This window comes from Dermacentor silvarum, chromosome 10 (assembly GCF_013339745.2).
Source record: "Dermacentor silvarum isolate Dsil-2018 chromosome 10, BIME_Dsil_1.4, whole genome shotgun sequence".
NCBI lineage: Eukaryota > Metazoa > Arthropoda > Arachnida > Ixodida > Ixodidae > Dermacentor > Dermacentor silvarum.
In genome coordinates this window covers 7,697,771-7,715,482 of record NC_051163.1, presented here as the reverse complement: position 1 = coordinate 7,715,482, position 17,712 = coordinate 7,697,771, and the positions used below count along the sequence as shown (strand labels likewise).

Sequence of the window (17,712 nt, the reverse complement as noted above, 5' to 3'; positions counted from 1 at the left end):
CGCGCGCTGAGACGGGAGTTTCAACTTCTGAATAATCTTCCTCCGTGGTCCTGGGGTATAAATGGGCATAGGACTAAAGTGAGCATTTGGACAAAGCTGTTTGTTGTAGGGCTGTGGAACAGATGGCCTTTTTATGTTTTGTTGCACTTGCTTGCCAGCAGTGTCCACAAGCTCCCCTTTGTAGGCTGTTCACATCAGTTTCCCCGTAGCCCAGGCAAGCAGCCATGGAGGAGCGCCAGTACCAGAATATTGGCTTGTACCAGCAGCAACACCAACAGCAGCAGCAGCTGCCACAGCAGCCACAGCAACCAATGACAAGGTGAGGCCACATATCACAGTAAAACCTTGTTAATTCCACCCTTGTCAATTAGGAAAATCTGATCCCAACAGGCATAAGCATTATTTATTTGAACCAAACTCTCGTTAAAGCCGGCGTATTTGGTCGCACACCGGTTAATTCAGACAGCCTTCTAAGCGCAGCAAGTGCGGAGCGCCTGACATGTGCGACACAAATAAGCATATCCTTGATTTAAGCGTGAAAGAACACTGACAAAGGCAGAAGAAGACAGGACTGCACATTTCTTCTACTCTGTGCTAGCGGCGCACAGCACAGGTGAGCATGGCTGCACATGCTCTATCTTTGAGGGGATCTGCGGTGGGTGCAAAGGTTAGGCAACTCGAGAAGCCGGATGGCTTCGTGTGCGCAGTGTTTTCACGCGCCTAGTTCCCGTTGAAGCGAGAGGTAGCATGAAGGGGGGGAATTCCGCTGCTGCTGCTGCCGCTCTTCATCACACCAGCATTCTGACAGCAAGTGTCCACGGTCGTTGTGCAAGATGTGTTCATGCTTGCGCAGGCAAGCATGACCCCATGCTTGTTAGTTTAGTTAGTAAGCAAATGTACACAGCAGTTTTTGCTGCTGATAAAACTACAGTGGAACCCAGCTGTTATGTTTTTCACGGGACCGTAAAAAAAAAAATGTAAGAGCCGGGAAAACAGGAAAAATTGAGAAATGGGAGTAGTGTTGAACTGCACACAATATTATTTTAATTCTTACATGTGAAAAAAAAGTAGTTTCGCCAGACAGCCGAAGTATCGATTGCGATAAGCTATACAAAGTAAGAATAGTAGTTTTATCGTCCATATAAACTAGTAAACATTCGCTTATTAACTAATTAACAAGCATGGTGTCAGCGCCCACAGGCAAACATGAACACATCACACTCTGTGAGCGCGGACGCGCGCTGTCAAACGCTGGCGTGAGGAATTTAAGCGCCGCTGCAGAAGCGAGCGAAGTGACCTTCGTGCTGTTGTCTATCGCTTCAAAGCAAACTGAGCGCCGAGAACACACAGCACGCACAAAGCTACGAGCCGCCGACGCACCTACACTGTGTAGACTCTGCCCCGGTGCAGATCGCTTTCAAGATATGGCCCGTGCGACCACGCGCTACCGCGCATGATGCCAGAGCACAATGCTGCCCGCTATCCCTCCCCCCTTGCTCCCTCACCGGTGCCTTGAGCGCAACGGAAGAAGGCGCGCTTCCTCCCTGCTTTTCTTTCTCTCGCGCGCGAGACGCGGTCGTCGGCTCCCCTCGCGCGCTTTCACTCGCACATACAGCATACGGCGCGCGGCGACGGCGTTATCGCCCTTGGACTTTATACAGAACATCTATGAGCCAAAACCAATTTTAGGGCCGCGACGCGTCATAGACACCATCTTTAGATAACAAATGCAGATCTCAAGGGCCATACTTTGCTGGCAGAAACCGAAAATATGCAATAAGTGTCGTCCCCGGCACTTTGGGCGGCCAATACCATTGTTAAGCAACCAAGCCAAGCGACATGAAAAGTCAAAATGGCCACTCGGGCCGGTGCAGTGTGGCAGTTCGCAACGTATGATGCGAGAACGGTCCCACAGTTGCGACGTAACAGCGGGGTTACCAATGCATTGGGTTCTATGGGAGCTGTGCCGGGACCGGCTGAAAACGACGTAACAGCCGGGAAAACGCAGCACCCGGGAACGTACAGCACCCAGCACCCGGCACAGCTCCCATAGAACCGAATGCATTGGTAACCCCACTGTTGCATCGCAACTGTGGGACCGTTCCCGCATCACACGTTGCGAACTGCCACCCCGTGCCGGCTCGAGCGACCATTTTGACTTTTCATGTCGCTTGGCTTCGTGGCTTGATAATGGCATTGGCCGCCCAAAGTGCCAGCAGCGACACCTATGACGTATTTTCAGTTTATGCCAGCAAAAGTATGGCCTTTAAGATCCACATTTGCTATCTAAAGATGGTGTCTATAACACGTTGGGGCCCTAAAATCAGTTTTGGCGCATAGATGTTCCGTAAAAAGTCCAAGGGCGATAACGCCGTCGCCGTGCGCCGTATGCTGTATGTGCGAGTAAAAGCATGCGAGGGGAGCCGACGATCGCATCTAAATCTCACGTGTGCAAGAAAAACAGGGAGGGAGCCCGCCTTCCGCTGCGCTCGAGGCACCGGCAAGGGGGAGGGGGAGGGAGGGATAGCGAGGGGCGAGTTACTCTAGCATCAACTGCGTACTGCGCGGGCCGTATCTTGAAAGCGATCTGTGTTGGGGGCAGAATCTGGGCAGTGTAGGTGCGTCGGTGGCTCGTAGTTTTGTGCGTGCTGTGTGTTCTCAGTGCTCAGTTTGGGTTGAAGCGATAGACAACAGCATGAAGGTCACTTCGATCGCTTCTGCAGCGGCACTTAAATTCCTCACGCCAGCGTTTGACAGCGCGCGTCCGCGCTCATCGAGTGTGATGTGTTCATGTTTACCTATGGGCGCTGACACCATGCTTGTTAATTAGTTAATAAGCGAATGTTTACCAGTTTATACGGACGATAAAACTGCTATCCTTACATTGTATAGCTGTCTACTAATTTGCTATCGCAATCGATACTTCGGCTTTCGAGCAAAACGACGACTTTTCTCTGCAGTTCAACACTACTCTCATTTCTCAATTTTTTCCTATTTCTCAGCTCTTGCGTTTCCCAGCTCTTGTGTTTTTTTTTTTTTTTTTTTTTTTACGGTCCCGTGAAAAACGTATCAGCGGGGCTCTACTGTATGTTGATTCATTCATTAAGTAAGTGCATGCTGATTGAGTAGGCATTTGTTTGTAGTTTTTTTTTAATACCTTCAATAATTTGACATCAATTGAGATTCGAATTCGAACCGGCTAGCTGGTGATCCACACTAAAAAATAGACCACCGATAGACGGAAGACTTGCAGGAGAGACTTGTCAGCACTCGTTTCCGACCCTCCTCTCCTGTCGGCCTTCTGTCCAGCAGTGCACAGAACATTTGTTAACCATTTTCTGTAGTCCTAGTTTTTACCACCAGGTCGCATGGTGACCAACTGCACATGCTGCATAACTGCTGTATAGGCACCATCCACTTAGCTAAAACAGTTATTTCTCTTGCTGCATCAGTGCGGCTGAGTGTAAGCAAAGCAGTGAACATGAAATAGTCTGCTAAAAAGCACAGAATCAACTCTGACACTTTTGCAGGCCTAGCCATGGTTCGCAGCCATTACCGTGGAGTCCTCCCACGAGTAGCAGCAGTGGCAATGCACCGCCCCGGCCGGAAGTTGTCGCCCGACCCCTCTCCACACTGGTGAGCCCGCGAGAGCAGGAGCAGTACGTGAGCGGCCTCGGTTCCCTGGCCGTGGGTCACCACTCTGGCCCTCCCGGAGGAAGCGAAAGGGTGTTGGGGGCCCCACTCGCATCCGATCCTCCCCCACAACACTGGAGCCCCCACCCGCCTCCGCCAGACCTGAGGGCGCAACGGGACCTGCTCCGACAGGAAGCCAAGATGGAGGAAATGAAAGAGGAGGTGAGGCAATGAGACATTGAGGAAGGAAAGCTTAGGAGAGGCTCTGGCGAGCTCCACTGTGATGGAGAAAGTGTGGCAGAATTCAGGTGTATTTTTTTGCAAAGTATCATTGGAACCGGTGGTCCAAACAGCAATGTTGTCATGTCAACCATGCCTCAGTCACCTAGTTATACGAGCAAACGCACACATTGTTCGCAATCATTGGCAGTCATCACCTCTTGCACCGCGCTGGCATGTGTGACACTGGCAGCATTCACTGTGCATTTGCAGAACCTATCCTTTGACGCTGTGTCCTTCAATAACTTTAACACCAGCTTGATTACGCAGCACACCAGCGTGACGGAGGTTAGGAGAACAGAAAGGGAAAAAAAATAATGGACGATTACACTCCCTACTGCAAAATTTGAGCGCAGCTGTATACATTTTTTAATTTCACGATATATTGAGGCATTGCACTGATCACTGTACAGACTGGCAGGGCCGCGATGCGCAACACTGACTATATAGACCGACTACGCAGTTGCTGCTTCCCGGCAACTGCAGCTTGTGCAACTGTAATCTTTACCGGGAAACGCTTGTGGCAAACTCTATGCAAGAAGGCAAGCTTTATTCAGTTGTGAGACAGCGACTTGGGAACTTCATAACTTTGGCTAAAATATAGATACAAGCATTGCATATGTGCACTCTTTGAACATTCAGGAACATACCTTTAAAATTTGAGCTTTCTTGAAGCATTACTTTTTATGCAAGTCATACCCCAAATTTATAAGACAATAATAATGATAACTTTTTTGGGATTGATGTAGAGAAAAGATAATATATCAGTACACAAAGTTGAACAGCCTCCTCCTCCCCTTGTTTACCTTGCTACATTGCTACGTTGATACATTGCTGTGTTGATACATTGGACAAGTATAGCTTTCATAAAACGTTTAACTAAATGCCATGTACAGCTGAATGCAATGCATAAAGTCGTGTTTACCGTATTTTACACAATTGTAAGTCGACTCGAATGTAGGTCGACCCCCCCAAAATTGCATGTCTCGAAAAAAATTGTGTGTGAAATGCACGCGAGTGCATTTCACACAAGGGAAATTTATTGATGGTGTTGCTAAGACTACTCATCGTCACTAGAGTTGACCTCACTGGTACTGCTGCCATCATAGCTGCTGCGGTCCCACAGCACGTCGTCATCAAAAGTGAGTCCACACTTCGCGAACAACCGCACCACGACATCGCGCGGTACAGCCCCCCACGCAGAGAGGACCCACCCGCACACAGTAGCCAGAGAGGCCAAATTTTCTCGCGCTGAAGCCGCCACTGCCGCACCACACGTTCACTGACTCCAGACTTGCGTCCCGCTGCGCAGTTGTTACTTTCCTCAACATGGAGGATAGCAGCCCGATTGAACGCTGCTGAGAACGAGCGCTGAAAGTTCTTGGCACTCATGACAGGCGCGACGATTCAGCACAACAGCAGAAGTGACAGATGCACGCGGCCGTCGAAAACAATCGTATCTCAAAGAAAAGCTCTTCCTCCAACTACTAATACCCCCCAAACGGCGGCTCTTCCGCCATCTACCAGTACCCCCTAAACGGCGGCTCTTCCATGATCAATGCTCCCACAAGAGCCGTGCGCTCGTGGTGCGCGCAGTCAAAATGTATGCAATACAGTAAATTATTACGCTACGCTTCTACCGTAACCATGGAAACGTAGGTGCAAAGTTGTAACCACGCCGTAGCGCCCCTGATTTCTCATTTCTCTTGCCGTTACTAGCGGTACACGGTGCGGTTTCGATTCTAAGTCGACCCCCCAACATTGGATTGCCAAATAGTGTAAATACGGTATTTGGTTACCCTCTGCAACATATAACTTTATGCTATCTTTCTGTTTATGCACTACGCCATTCACAAGTTATGCCGAAATGTAAGCAGCAGTTAATCTGAATGCACATTGTGAGACACCAGTGCAATGATGTCACGAAGATGGAGGGAACATTTAATTTTTTTTCTAGAAAAGAATAGTTAGCAAGTGTATACAGATAGAAGTATGACATGAAATACAGTGGTAAGGTTGACTATTTGCCCATTTCATTACTGCATGTATGGCCTAATAAAAACTGGTACATGTGCACGTGACACACTCGCTAATAAAAGATGTCAACGGCATGAGAGAAGTATGCGTGCAAATTGTGCCATAGTGGTTAGAGTATCGGGTTGTTGTGCTGTGAGACCAAGGTTCGATTCCACCATGGGACGCACGATTCTTTTATTTTTTCTGTGTGAACTGTTCGTCACGACAGCAGCAGCCACAGTCAGCAAAGGCCAGGAAGGATTGCAAAGAAAGCTTTGCATTAAAAGGTGACTTCAAGGCAGAGGTGTGTCATGTGCCGGCAAATGACTTCAGCTTCCCAACGCCTTTGACATCAAAGTTAGCAAAAATGTCTGGCTCGGCCTGGCCACTTGTTTGATTGTCAGTTTCAGCTCAGTAGCTTTTGTAGCACTTCCCCCCTGAAGAAAAACGAAAACTGTATTCACAAAAAGAGTGGTAGTCTTGGAAACTGCGTAATTTTATCACGGCTGTGGATTAGACAGAAGAGAAACTGAGGAGCTCAGGTGTCGCTAGATGCAGCTCACTTTGCCAACTTAAACGCCTGGTTAGCAATCTTGCCAACTGCCACTTCCCAGGTACGGCGGCGAGAGGAACGGGACCTCCATCAGCCGTTGATCACGAAGCCCCCAATGAAGCAGCACCCACAGCAAGGTGTTCGCTCACCGCCACCTCCAGAGACCAGCAATGGGCACCACCCAAATAACAGGTCTGTACTGGCCAGTGGATTCCTCTTTCAATTTACCTTGTGAAGTCCTACTGCACTGCAATGATACTTGCTCGTATAAGACCTAGGTATACAGTAAACGTCGCTTTGCCTGCGCTTTTCATGATAGCGCCTTTATTGCGGGCAACAGTATCGGCCATGACGGTGGAGGATGCGCATCACAGGCTTCGCTTCATACCACTGATGTTAAGATACTATATTTTTTCGAGTATAACCCGCAACAAAAATACAATAAATTTAACAGAATAGTCGGGGTGCAGGCTATATGCGAATTTCCCCTTACTCACAGTCACACCTTAAGGCCAGATTCTCTGCTATTTAGATTTGTTATCTCCTAGGGAACCCCACCCTCTACCCGCAAGCTCCCCTCCATAGTTTTCTATTCTCTTCCTGTTTACAGATCGCCATTTTGCATTTAGTAATTAGGTCAGGGGTGCAACAGCTGCGCCAATTGCGCCATTTTGATACAATTTCGTATTTTTGCGCTGAGCTGCGCCAAAACCGTGATATATGTCGAAATTGTGCCACGCTGCGCCAAAACGCCCGACCAGCTGCGAAATTTCTCGGATACAATGAAATTGCGATGGCTCTTTTAACTGACTGTGGGACTCGCGTAACAACGCCTTTGCTTGCCATGAAGCGTAAGAAATCCAGGCTGACCAACTTCTGGAAATAAAACTTCCGGTAAGCGCAAACTTGCCAAGCTTGCCAACTTTGTCATAAATATGCAATGAAATTGTCATAATTCAAACTGCTTCATTGCGATAGTGCATCTGCCGCGAAGTGAGTGTTTCGCAGTCGGCCGGGCACGCTCTTTGAGTTAGGCTTAGGCCGCAATGCACGAAAAATGCTGTAACTGCGGCACGAAATGAATTCTCTCGTATAGTTGACACTTCATTGACCGCCTTTAGTACGTCTCAATCGTTGCCCCCACGCCATCGCAAATATTTCCCGGACGATGGTTTCGGTTTCGTTCGCTTTCGTTCGCCCGGTCTTACACTGCACCCGTATTTTGCGGGCTCGCACCTTTGTATAAGTTGCACCCTCCTAAAAACGGCAGTTCTTTCCCCCCAAAAAAACGTATACAAGTCGTACTGGTGTAGAAGACGTACCTGTTCATTCGGTATGCGATTTTAAAAAAATTCCGTAAACGCGGCTCACGTGTACCGTAACCTGCTGCAAATTTATATTTTCCTGCTCCAAAAGTAAGATTTTCCTGCTCCAAAAATTGCTCTAAATCCTATTTTGGCTGTTGCACCACTGAATAGTGCATACGGCACCGACAAACTAGAACTTGGATCACGATGAGCAGCACTCAGTGGCCGTCCTAGTGTAGCAAAAGCTGATAATAAAGCTTTCACATGACAGAGCAAATCGCTATTTGAGCTTGCGGATTGCGTATCATGTGATCATATGTATGTCATCCGTGCCCATGGTGCTGCTCCCTCGGTCCGCGCGAAGCGCTTCGTGCTACAGCTCGGTCGCGTTTGCTTCGTCACCATTACCCATGTGAGGGCTACTCTGTTCTCGCTGTCATCCTTTGTCGTGCGAATGCTAGCTGCAAAGTGATCCGATTCACGTAGCATGTCACGTGACTGATTCATCCGTGATCACATCTGTTGTGTGAACACAGCTATTTGAGCATTTCCAAAGAGGAGGAAAGGAAGAGCCGCTGGACAAAGATACGCCTTGCACATCTCGTAGATCCGTGAACAGAGACATTTTTTTGCAAGGATTTTAGTGTTGTTGTATGCAGTTATTTTCACGGGTTATACATGCAGTTTTTAATTTTATTTCTGGGCTGTTGTAATTAGGGGTGCGGGTTACATGTGAAAAAATATGGTATCATCGACAGGTATGAAACCATATCTTTGGTTGCCAACTCTCAAATTCAACAAAATGATTTCGTTGTTTTCTCATTGAGATAAACTTTTCCATTTGCCCAGTATTTCAGCAAATTTTGGGGCCTCTTTGTAAGAAAAATTCATCGGCGACTGCAAATAATTGCATAAAAGGTCAAATTTTAGTATAATGAAATTTCAGTATAACTAGGCAAAGTCCCAATTTTACCGACTTATATTGAGGTTTAACTGTACTGTGTATTGAATATAGTCAATCCCAAATTTATGAAGCCCTGATATATCATATTATTGTTGAATCAAACAGCCGCAGCATTGCCTTGACGAGCAGAGTTTTCAAGTAGGCCTCAGATAAGGTTTTTATTCTGAATTAACAATACATCAAACTACTTTGCAATCCTCTTCACATTCTAAATATCCAGGATCGGCTGTATTGCAGTGCTCCATTTTTGGGGGGAAACAAAAAAAAAGAAGAGAAATAGATAAATGAAGGCATTTCTTAACATCTGTGCCATTCTCCTTCATAAGTTGACATCAACTCGACTGTATTTCTGTGATGACCCACATGTATGCCGATTTGGTTGATAATCCCCGTGTATTCGTTGAATGAATGTCCACAAAAACTATTCACATGGTATATTTTTGGCCTGCAAGTAAATGTAAATGCATAAATACTAGATTCCAGACAAAAGCAGCTGCAACTTTTCCAGGCCTGGCATATGTTCTCTAGCAGACGCACATGACATCTGCTTTTAAATGCGACGCATTTCTTGGCGAACATTTGCTACTTTGACAGTATCTATCTATCTATCTATCTAGCCGCCTACGACTTCGTGCTCTCATGGTCGTTTCGTTAACTTGGTATGTACCAAAATTGACATACTTGTCATGTAGGTCATGAAACAGCTGTGTACGTCTTGGTGCTCCCATGGTCGTTTCGTTAACTTGGTAGGTACCAAAATTGGCATAGCATGACAGGAATGTATGACGAACATAAGTGATAGCCCGTGACATGCGTGTCATGTAGGTCATGGCAATGATACAGCAAAAAACATTAACCCTCAAAAAACACTGAAATGGGTTCGGACATCTGTACTAATTGAAGGAAACACTAAAGGATGCTGGTAGAAGTCATAGGTATGAGCATGACTCCTTAAAGATGACAGTGACTCAGCAAAAAAAGATTAATTCTCAAGAACCACTGGAATTTGTTTGGCATGGGCACTTCGTGAAGGAAACACTAAGGGATGATGGTAGAGGCCATGGTCATGAGCATGACTCAGCAAATAATTATTAACACTCAAAAACCACTGAAATGGGTTGGGATGGGGTACTGGGTGAAGGAAAAGGCTAATGTTGTTTCTCGAAGTCAGTCATGACCATGACTGAGGAAAAATGACAATGACTCAGTAAAAAACCCTCAAAAACTACTGAAATGGGTTCGGATGTGGGTACTAAGTGAAGGAAAAACTAAAGGATGGTGGCAGAAGTCATAGTCATGAGAATGACTAAGGCTTTCACCTTAAGGTCTCTTAGGTGTAGCTAAAGGGACTCATTAGGACTCTTGACATGAATGTCATGACATGCGTGTCATGTAGGTCATGAAAGAGCCGCCTACGTCTTGGTGCTGTCATGATTATTTCGTTAACTTGGTAGGCTCCCCACGCACTGCTTCGCATAACATCGATTCCCACAGGGCGTGGGATCTGTCGGCTTTTATTCTTGGTGAAGCAACCAGTGCAGCTATCGCATACTAGTAGTGCTTTTTTTTTTTTTTTTTTTCTGAAGGCATTTGTGCGTCTTGTGCAATTGTGTGTTTTCTACACCTGGACTGCACGTGCCCTGTGATCATTGATGTTGCATGAGAGGCATTTGATAAATGAAGGGTACATGAAGAGATGATATCAATTGAAATGCTGTTGCAACTAGAAATGGTGAGGGAATTGTGCCAGAACATTTTTTTTTTTTAAACAAGAAAACTGAGTCGCCGCACACTAGCCTCGTATGCCCATGGACAGGCATCAATCGTATGCCTCCATTGGCAGTATTGTTTGGCGAAGGTACAGTATAGTCCACTGTTAAAGGGAACATGCAATCCATATTCTGCCATCAGTTTTTGCTGGTATACAGGCCCACAGACTAATTATTCGCATATCAGTGAATGACCACTTGATTGTCATACTTCTTTCTGATAAAGGTGAACAAATATTCATTATATTGGCTTTATTATTTATTATGGGTGTTCCCATCATAGTTTCACACTATAACACCTAGAGGGTAATCTGGCGCCACCGTCATGGGAATGACGGGATATGTGTGTGCGAGGCTTGTGTTGGCTGGTGTTGTACGAGGCTTCATCTAAAATGTGGATATGGCTACACAAATAATGTGTTCTTAAAATAAAATCTACATCAAAGGATTTCATTCACCCTGTATTACATCTCTGAATGAAGTTTACTCACCCACAATCCAGAATCAAGCGAAGAAAATCAAGAAAAGACGACAATTTGTTCCAAAGCGAGCGAGAGTCTTGTCTGTCCTCCAACTTTAGCGGCCAGCTGATACTTTTTATGTTTCATATAATTGTACACCCAATAGCAACTCCTAAATAGTAAGCGAAACACATTTTTGTGTAACAATAAAGCTAAAACAGCCTTTTACATGCTGTTTCAGCAGGAAATGAATCATTGTGATGCTAGCCAGGTGCTAGCCAGGAACAATGCTAGCCAGGTGCCTCTTCAAGGCATCCTGGCTCTCTGAGAACGATGCCAATCCGAAGTCACAATATATCGGCATTCTCATGCATACCACAGCACAGCAACGCCAGATTTCCCTCTAGGCAATATAGTGAGAAACTCCATGGTTCCCATTAACAGTTGAATGGATTGTACATAATTTGGGGAGAATGTTTTGGCAAAGCCCCTCCCCCCCCCCCCCCCCCCATTCACTCAGTCAATTGAACTTGTGAAAAGTTGTCTGTAACTTCCCCAGTTCTAAACTCTGTTGTGGCAGAATGTTCACTTAGCATTGTCCTGTAACTGCCATTGTAAAGCAGTTTTTCGTGGTGTGAAAGGCCTATTTAATGGGATGAACGACCCATGTGCAGGATACCCCGAGATGCCATCCAAGTGGCCAGCCCCTCGCCCTGGGAACGGGAGGAGAAGGAGATGGTGAGTTCTCTCTCGTGCCAAGTGCACGTTGATGTGAGACAGGCGAAGTAATCTGTTTGCCAGATGTGCAGACGACCGAGCTAACTGCTTTGTGCACGCAACGTGATAGCAGCAATAACATTAAGAGCCATGCAGTGGGTCTTCATTCCATCTCCTTTTTTAAATTTTGAGGAGAAATTTTTTTTCACCAAATGCAACACTCCTGGGTCGAATATTTCGTGTGTACATTTAAAATCTGAAAAGTAACCTGCTCTTTTTTTTTTTTTTTTTTAATATACCGGAATTTTTTTAGAGGGGCCATAAAGTGACAAAAAATATTTTGTGTAGGTATACATGCATTGTCTATGAATACAGGTGGGCTTGCACAAAGACTTACAACAAGAATAAAAAAGTGTGTACACTGGAATAAATATGTTTCACGGACGTAGAAAATTGCAGACAACATAATATTGATCATGTACTCAAAGCATCTGTACCTGGTGTCCTTGCGACGTTTTTGTTAACTGGTGTTGGTGCGTACGTAGCATCTTCTCTGAGTACTGCTTCCCTGGGTGGTGATGGGAGGCAACTTTTGAACAAAACTTGCCCCCACACATTCCAAAACTAACTGCCCACACGCGTGCGAATGCGTGAGTGGTTGCCGATGCGCGAGCCTCAACAAGCCATGTAACAAATACCAAAAATTTATGCCGCGAGAAAAACAATTATTTGTATCCACACTATGTGGCAACACTTGCTGGGCCACCAAAGTTGGAAAATTGGCGCACTTTTCAAACATACAGACGGCCTCATAAATATATGGCATCGAACATTTGGGACTTGTTTGCGGTGCCATATATTTACAACATTCACCCTCAAAGGATTAATATTGAACAAATGCTTTTACATGCTTCACTGAAGTGCTAAATACCTTATTTACCCAATTCTAGCGCGCCCTCAATCTAATGTGCATTCAATTTTCACTGGCTTAAAATAAGGAAATAAAGGTGGACCTGAATGTAAGATACACCTGAATGTAACACGCGCCTATTTATAAGTAAAGATATAGCATGACCCCACACTCGTGATCAGAAAAAAGATTTGCAGAATTTACTTTCACAGAATGGAATTTTTTTTTTTTTTTTTTAGTGAGCTTTTACAATGAAACCGTGTCGTTGTCACCATTTGCGCTTCATTGGCCACCAATACCAAGCATACAGGGGCGATATTCTCGAGCGATCACTTTTCGAGATACTGCTATCACTTTCGTGAGTCTCGGCATTGGACTTGGTGAAGTGTGTGTCTAACAGCGTTCCTGGCACTGTGTGCATATAGTTAGCTCGGCACAGCGCCAGAAACGCTAGGGCCAATTACGCCGAAACATCCGGTGCCGAGTTGTGCGAAAGTGATAGCATCTCCAAAAGGTTATTAGGCAAAATTATCGCTTAAGGTCATAGTCAAGCACAAAATTAACCAACACAATTGACACAACCTGCATGAAGTCATGCTTGGTTGCTGTTTTGTGACGGTGATGATGCTGCTTCTGACGTCTCTGACTGTCTGGCTATAGCGAACGCGGCAAACACTGTTTTGGTTTCATATCCGATTGTAACGCACAGGAAATTTTTGGACTCATTGATATACCGTCGTTGATTAAAAAAGAGCTGTGCTACTTGCTCTGGTGATAACCAATGGCCCAACTCGCGAGAGCTCGGGCAGTCTCCTTCGGCAAGTGCAGCTCGACGGGGTACGACCTCACGCGAGCACTACGCACTGCTCTTTGGCTTAGGGTCAGGAAAGGATCAACACAAAGTACTCGCTCACCCCACGGGCAAAGGCACCACCGTGCGCGAACTCAAGCCCTAGTCAAAGAGGTGTCCGGCAGACGAGAGGGAAGCATGTACGTACCCTGAGCTGGTCAGCACGCCAGCCTCAGCGCAAACTGTTGCACGTGGAGCGCCACCGCTGAAACTGGTTGCTAGCGAACGGGTAGAGGCTTGGGGACGGCAGAGCAGGTAAAGCTCGCGCAATGGCGCCGGAGCATACCTCAATTCCCACAACCTTTCCATTAAGAAATTAGAACAGTGCATAGACACCATGGTACACTCCACACTTGGTACTGTATGGAGTCTGTTGGTCTGAAGGTTCTGCAACGGATTGTAAGGTCCCCTTAATAGGGCAGAAAAACTGCACGTGTCAATTCTTGTGAGCTTTGTTGATGGAGCCTAAAACCATCCGAGCTGGAACAGTGTTCAACTTAACATTCAAACCTGTGTATACAGCGGCGCCTCCAGCGACTGGAAGAAATGCGCCAGATGCGAGACGAGGAGTTGCAAGAACTGGAGTCTCTACCAAATCGGACGAGCCGACAAGAGGAACGGCTCAGGGCCCTGAGGCTGGAACGAGAGTTTGAACGGCGGGCACAGGAACTTGCTGGAGACGAGGACGACGAGGAACAGGTGCCAGAGCCAGCCTCATGCAGTTGTGTGATAGGGCCTTTGGCTGCACTGGCTGCATCAAGTGTATTGCTGGCAGTGCTCTTGGCACACTGGACACATTACTTGACTGTTAAGAACCAGAAAGCTTCCTTTTCTGTGTTCAGGCTTAGTAACGAGCTAGTCTTCACCACAGAGCTAGTTATTGCAGATGTTCTGGCTTTCCTGTAGCGGCAAGTTGTACTTGTGCCACTGCCGTTGCAGAAAAGATTGTGTAGAAACCATTGATGATGATTGTCACTGTAAACGAGTAGCCTGAACGAGTGAACGTTTGCCTTGCCTAGTCCGACCAACGGCCATTGAATGCCAAGCAACCACGTAAATTGGTAAAGAGGCAAAGAAAGCTATTTGCTTCAAAAGACATGCTGCTTTAGAAGTGTTCGAACTCGTGTATGGTGCTCAGACTGCTTATTTTAGAGCGCTCGAGCAGTGCCACAATGTCTTGTAAGATAGTGGTCGGGCTGTATTGCAGTGTCAGAAAGGGTGTGGCAGTGACCGTCAAGCTTCATTATAGTACACACTAGAAACCTAGTCTCATAATAAAGCTTCAGTTGCTTCCTTATAAGACCTTTGTAGTGCTGCTAGAGCAGAAAAATTGTGATACGATTCTGCATAATACGTTTTTCGGGATATGTTTTTTTTTTTTTTTTTTTTCTCATATACCATTTCTCTTTCTGATACTGTACGATTATGTTCGGATAATACAATTTTCTGGTTCCCGTGAAGATTGTATCAACGAGATTTCACTGTAATGTAATTTCTTACGTATAGAATGAGTGTCTGTCCTGTCCACCTGCCCTCTTGACAATATTTCCGCTCAGCGCAATGATCAATAGAATACTACAGTTTGCAAAATTAGTGTGTGCCAAGATGTCACTGTTGATCCATAAATTGCATTTCATGATCCTCAATGCAGCATCACTTTACTGGCAGCAGCTGTCACACATGAAAAGTCAAACCATTGTTGCTGCCACTATTGCTGCGGAGAGACAGAACTTTGCTGCAGCCATTGCATGTTCAAATTGAGAAGACTCATGTCACCTCGCTTTATGTGTCTGTCTGCACTCGTTAACATTCTGCCTTCTGGCGTACCACGCATGCTGCTTTGGGAAGCACAGGATTGGCACTGCCAGCTTCTGGGGAAGTAGGTGTCCCTTGTTCCTCGCATGTGTGTTGATGGCGAGCCACACGGTGGGATACATTATGACCTGTTTTCTTTTTTCCTGCTCAGGACTTGACAACTGAGGTGCAACCTCTGAAGGAGCGCCCCTCCCAGAATTCTTGGGAGCCGATTCACGTGGTTACTCCCCGCCATCTGGAGGTGAGTTCTTGAGAGAGAGAAAGAGGAGAGTAGCTAGCATAGGTAAGGGGTTTAGGAAAGGAATAGGAGAGAAACAAGACTGCATAAATTGCATGCACACATGACAATGCATGGCGCAACTGCAGTCAGTATTATCACTTCACATATTTTATCAATGCTCAACTTGTTTTTTTGCACCATTGAGAACCATTGTGGACATCAAAGGGTCTTCACATTTGAAAGTGGTTGGCAGTCCGTACAGTTCAGTGCTGTTCGTAGGGAGAGAGGCATTAGGCATCACAGTGGTGGCAAAGGTACCTTGCTGTGTACTCTAAATATGTGTATAGTTTACAGCTGTAATGAGCATTCAAGTCAAAAGAAGTTAGTGCATAAATGAAATGAGGCTGGTTTTGGCCAATGTTTATCAACACGAACACCTTGTTGTGAAGCACAGGTTCAAAATTGGATATGGTAACTGTTGCGTGCAATGTCTACCAGATAATTTAGTTTGCTTGGAGTCTTGAATTTCATAGCTGTGCTTTCTGCTGAATATAGTCAGTCTTGTAAGGAGTGTCTGACCAGTGCATACACTCACAGAGAACCTAGAAAGGAATGCTGAATAGTGGCTTGCCTGGCACGGAATGGCCATGTAGTGTGAGATGTCGGTGCACAAATAAAGTACACAATGTAGTCAAAATTACTGCTCCAGCATGGCATCTTTTGTAGCCCTGGTGCAGCCCTAGGTCTTGTGGATCAATCTCTCACTCAGCACATTTGCTTTCAGGAACAAGAGGATCGTTTGCGACAACTGCGATTGGAGGAGAGTGGCAAGCAACAGGAGCTGGCTGCTCAACGGATGGCTGAAGAGCAACTGCTGCGTGAAGCACAGCGCAGACAGCAACAGCAGCTGCAACATCAGCAGCAGCAATACCAAAACCAGCAACAACAGCACCACCACCAACTACAGCAGCAGCAGCAGCTACAGCAGCTGCAGCAGCAGCAACTGCAACAGCAGCAGCTACAACAGCAGCAGCTACAACAGCAGCAGCTACAACAGCAGCAGCTACAACAGCAGCAGCTACAACAGCAGCAGCTGCAACAGCAGCAGCTGCAACAGCAGCAGCAGCAGCAGCGTCAGCAGCAGGAGGAGCAGCAGCCACATGATGACCAGCCGCCGCCGCTGCCGGCATGCCCACCTCCACCGCCAGACCGCAGACCCCCACCCTCCAAGAAGGTGTCCTTTACTGAAGCGCCCCCTGTTGAGGCAAGTGCAGTTACAGCTGCCTATGGCTCCACAGCAAAATATGCATAGGATTGGCACAGCATGAGCTTGTACCCGAGCATCCGACACGGGGTTGCGACACGGGGTTTGTCACCCAGAGAATGTGTGATGTTAGTTAAGAGTTCTTCAATCATACCAGTTCCAAAACTCCATTTTGAACTCTGGATGTGTGTAGAGTATCAATTTTGCAGGGTTAATTGATCGTGTGTGCCACCAGTGGGCAATGATATCATAAACGTATGCACACAGTCTGGGTCCCGTTCCACTACACCGCATGTGGCTCGCTTCGCCAAGGCCACTTTAGTTTTAGGCGTAATAAACCTGACGAGATATTGAATCTGAAGCGCAATACATGCCATACATAAAAAATAAGCAGGGTGTGTGTGTCAGTTTTATTCGCTGCACAAATGGTTGGCTTATTGTGCACACTGTGGCTATTCATTATCGGGAAGAGTAGTCCACTGCTTTAAGAATACGAAAGGCCTCTCAATCCGATACGCATTCCGCTAGAAAGCGTGGGTGAGTCAATCATTTCACTGAGTGGCTCTGGGCATGGGGTGCTGAACTGGTGATGTCTGTGCCACCGGGTTCGTCGTCTTGTTGACCAGGGCTTTCCACGAATGGCATTTTAGGGTTTCGTGAGCGGTCAACACTAATCCGGCCCCAACTCCCACTTGGATGGGTTTTACATTACAGTTGGGATTTAACAAAACCACAGCACACCACATCTGCACTTCGCAGAAAGACCATCGCAGCAGCAACACACAAGACTCATAGCTGTACGATTTGCGGGCCCACAGTCTATGCTGAGTACATTCCATTCGTGCTCGCAGTGCTACATGTGTGTGGGAATGGTCTTGGATTTTCTGCAATCTGAAAGCCACTTTCCAATCTTATAGCGTCCGTGTAGTGTCGGCACTCATTGACGCAGGGGCC

General features: G+C 46.4%; 1 protein-coding gene across 1 annotated transcript in view; it reads left to right on the top strand.

Annotated features, from left to right (window-relative positions):
• LOC119466018 (afadin-like) overlaps nt 1-17,712 on the top strand; it is a 59,454-nt gene that overhangs the window by 36,081 nt on the left and 5,661 nt on the right. Inside the window, exons 17-23 of the mRNA XM_037726503.2 lie at nt 210-319; nt 3,531-3,855; nt 6,543-6,673; nt 11,657-11,720; nt 13,982-14,158; nt 15,426-15,515; nt 16,279-16,758. Of these exons, the coding sequence (XP_037582431.1) occupies nt 210-319; nt 3,531-3,855; nt 6,543-6,673; nt 11,657-11,720; nt 13,982-14,158; nt 15,426-15,515; nt 16,279-16,758 (1,377 nt within the window). The remainder of the gene's footprint in view (nt 1-209; nt 320-3,530; nt 3,856-6,542; nt 6,674-11,656; nt 11,721-13,981; nt 14,159-15,425; nt 15,516-16,278; nt 16,759-17,712) is intronic.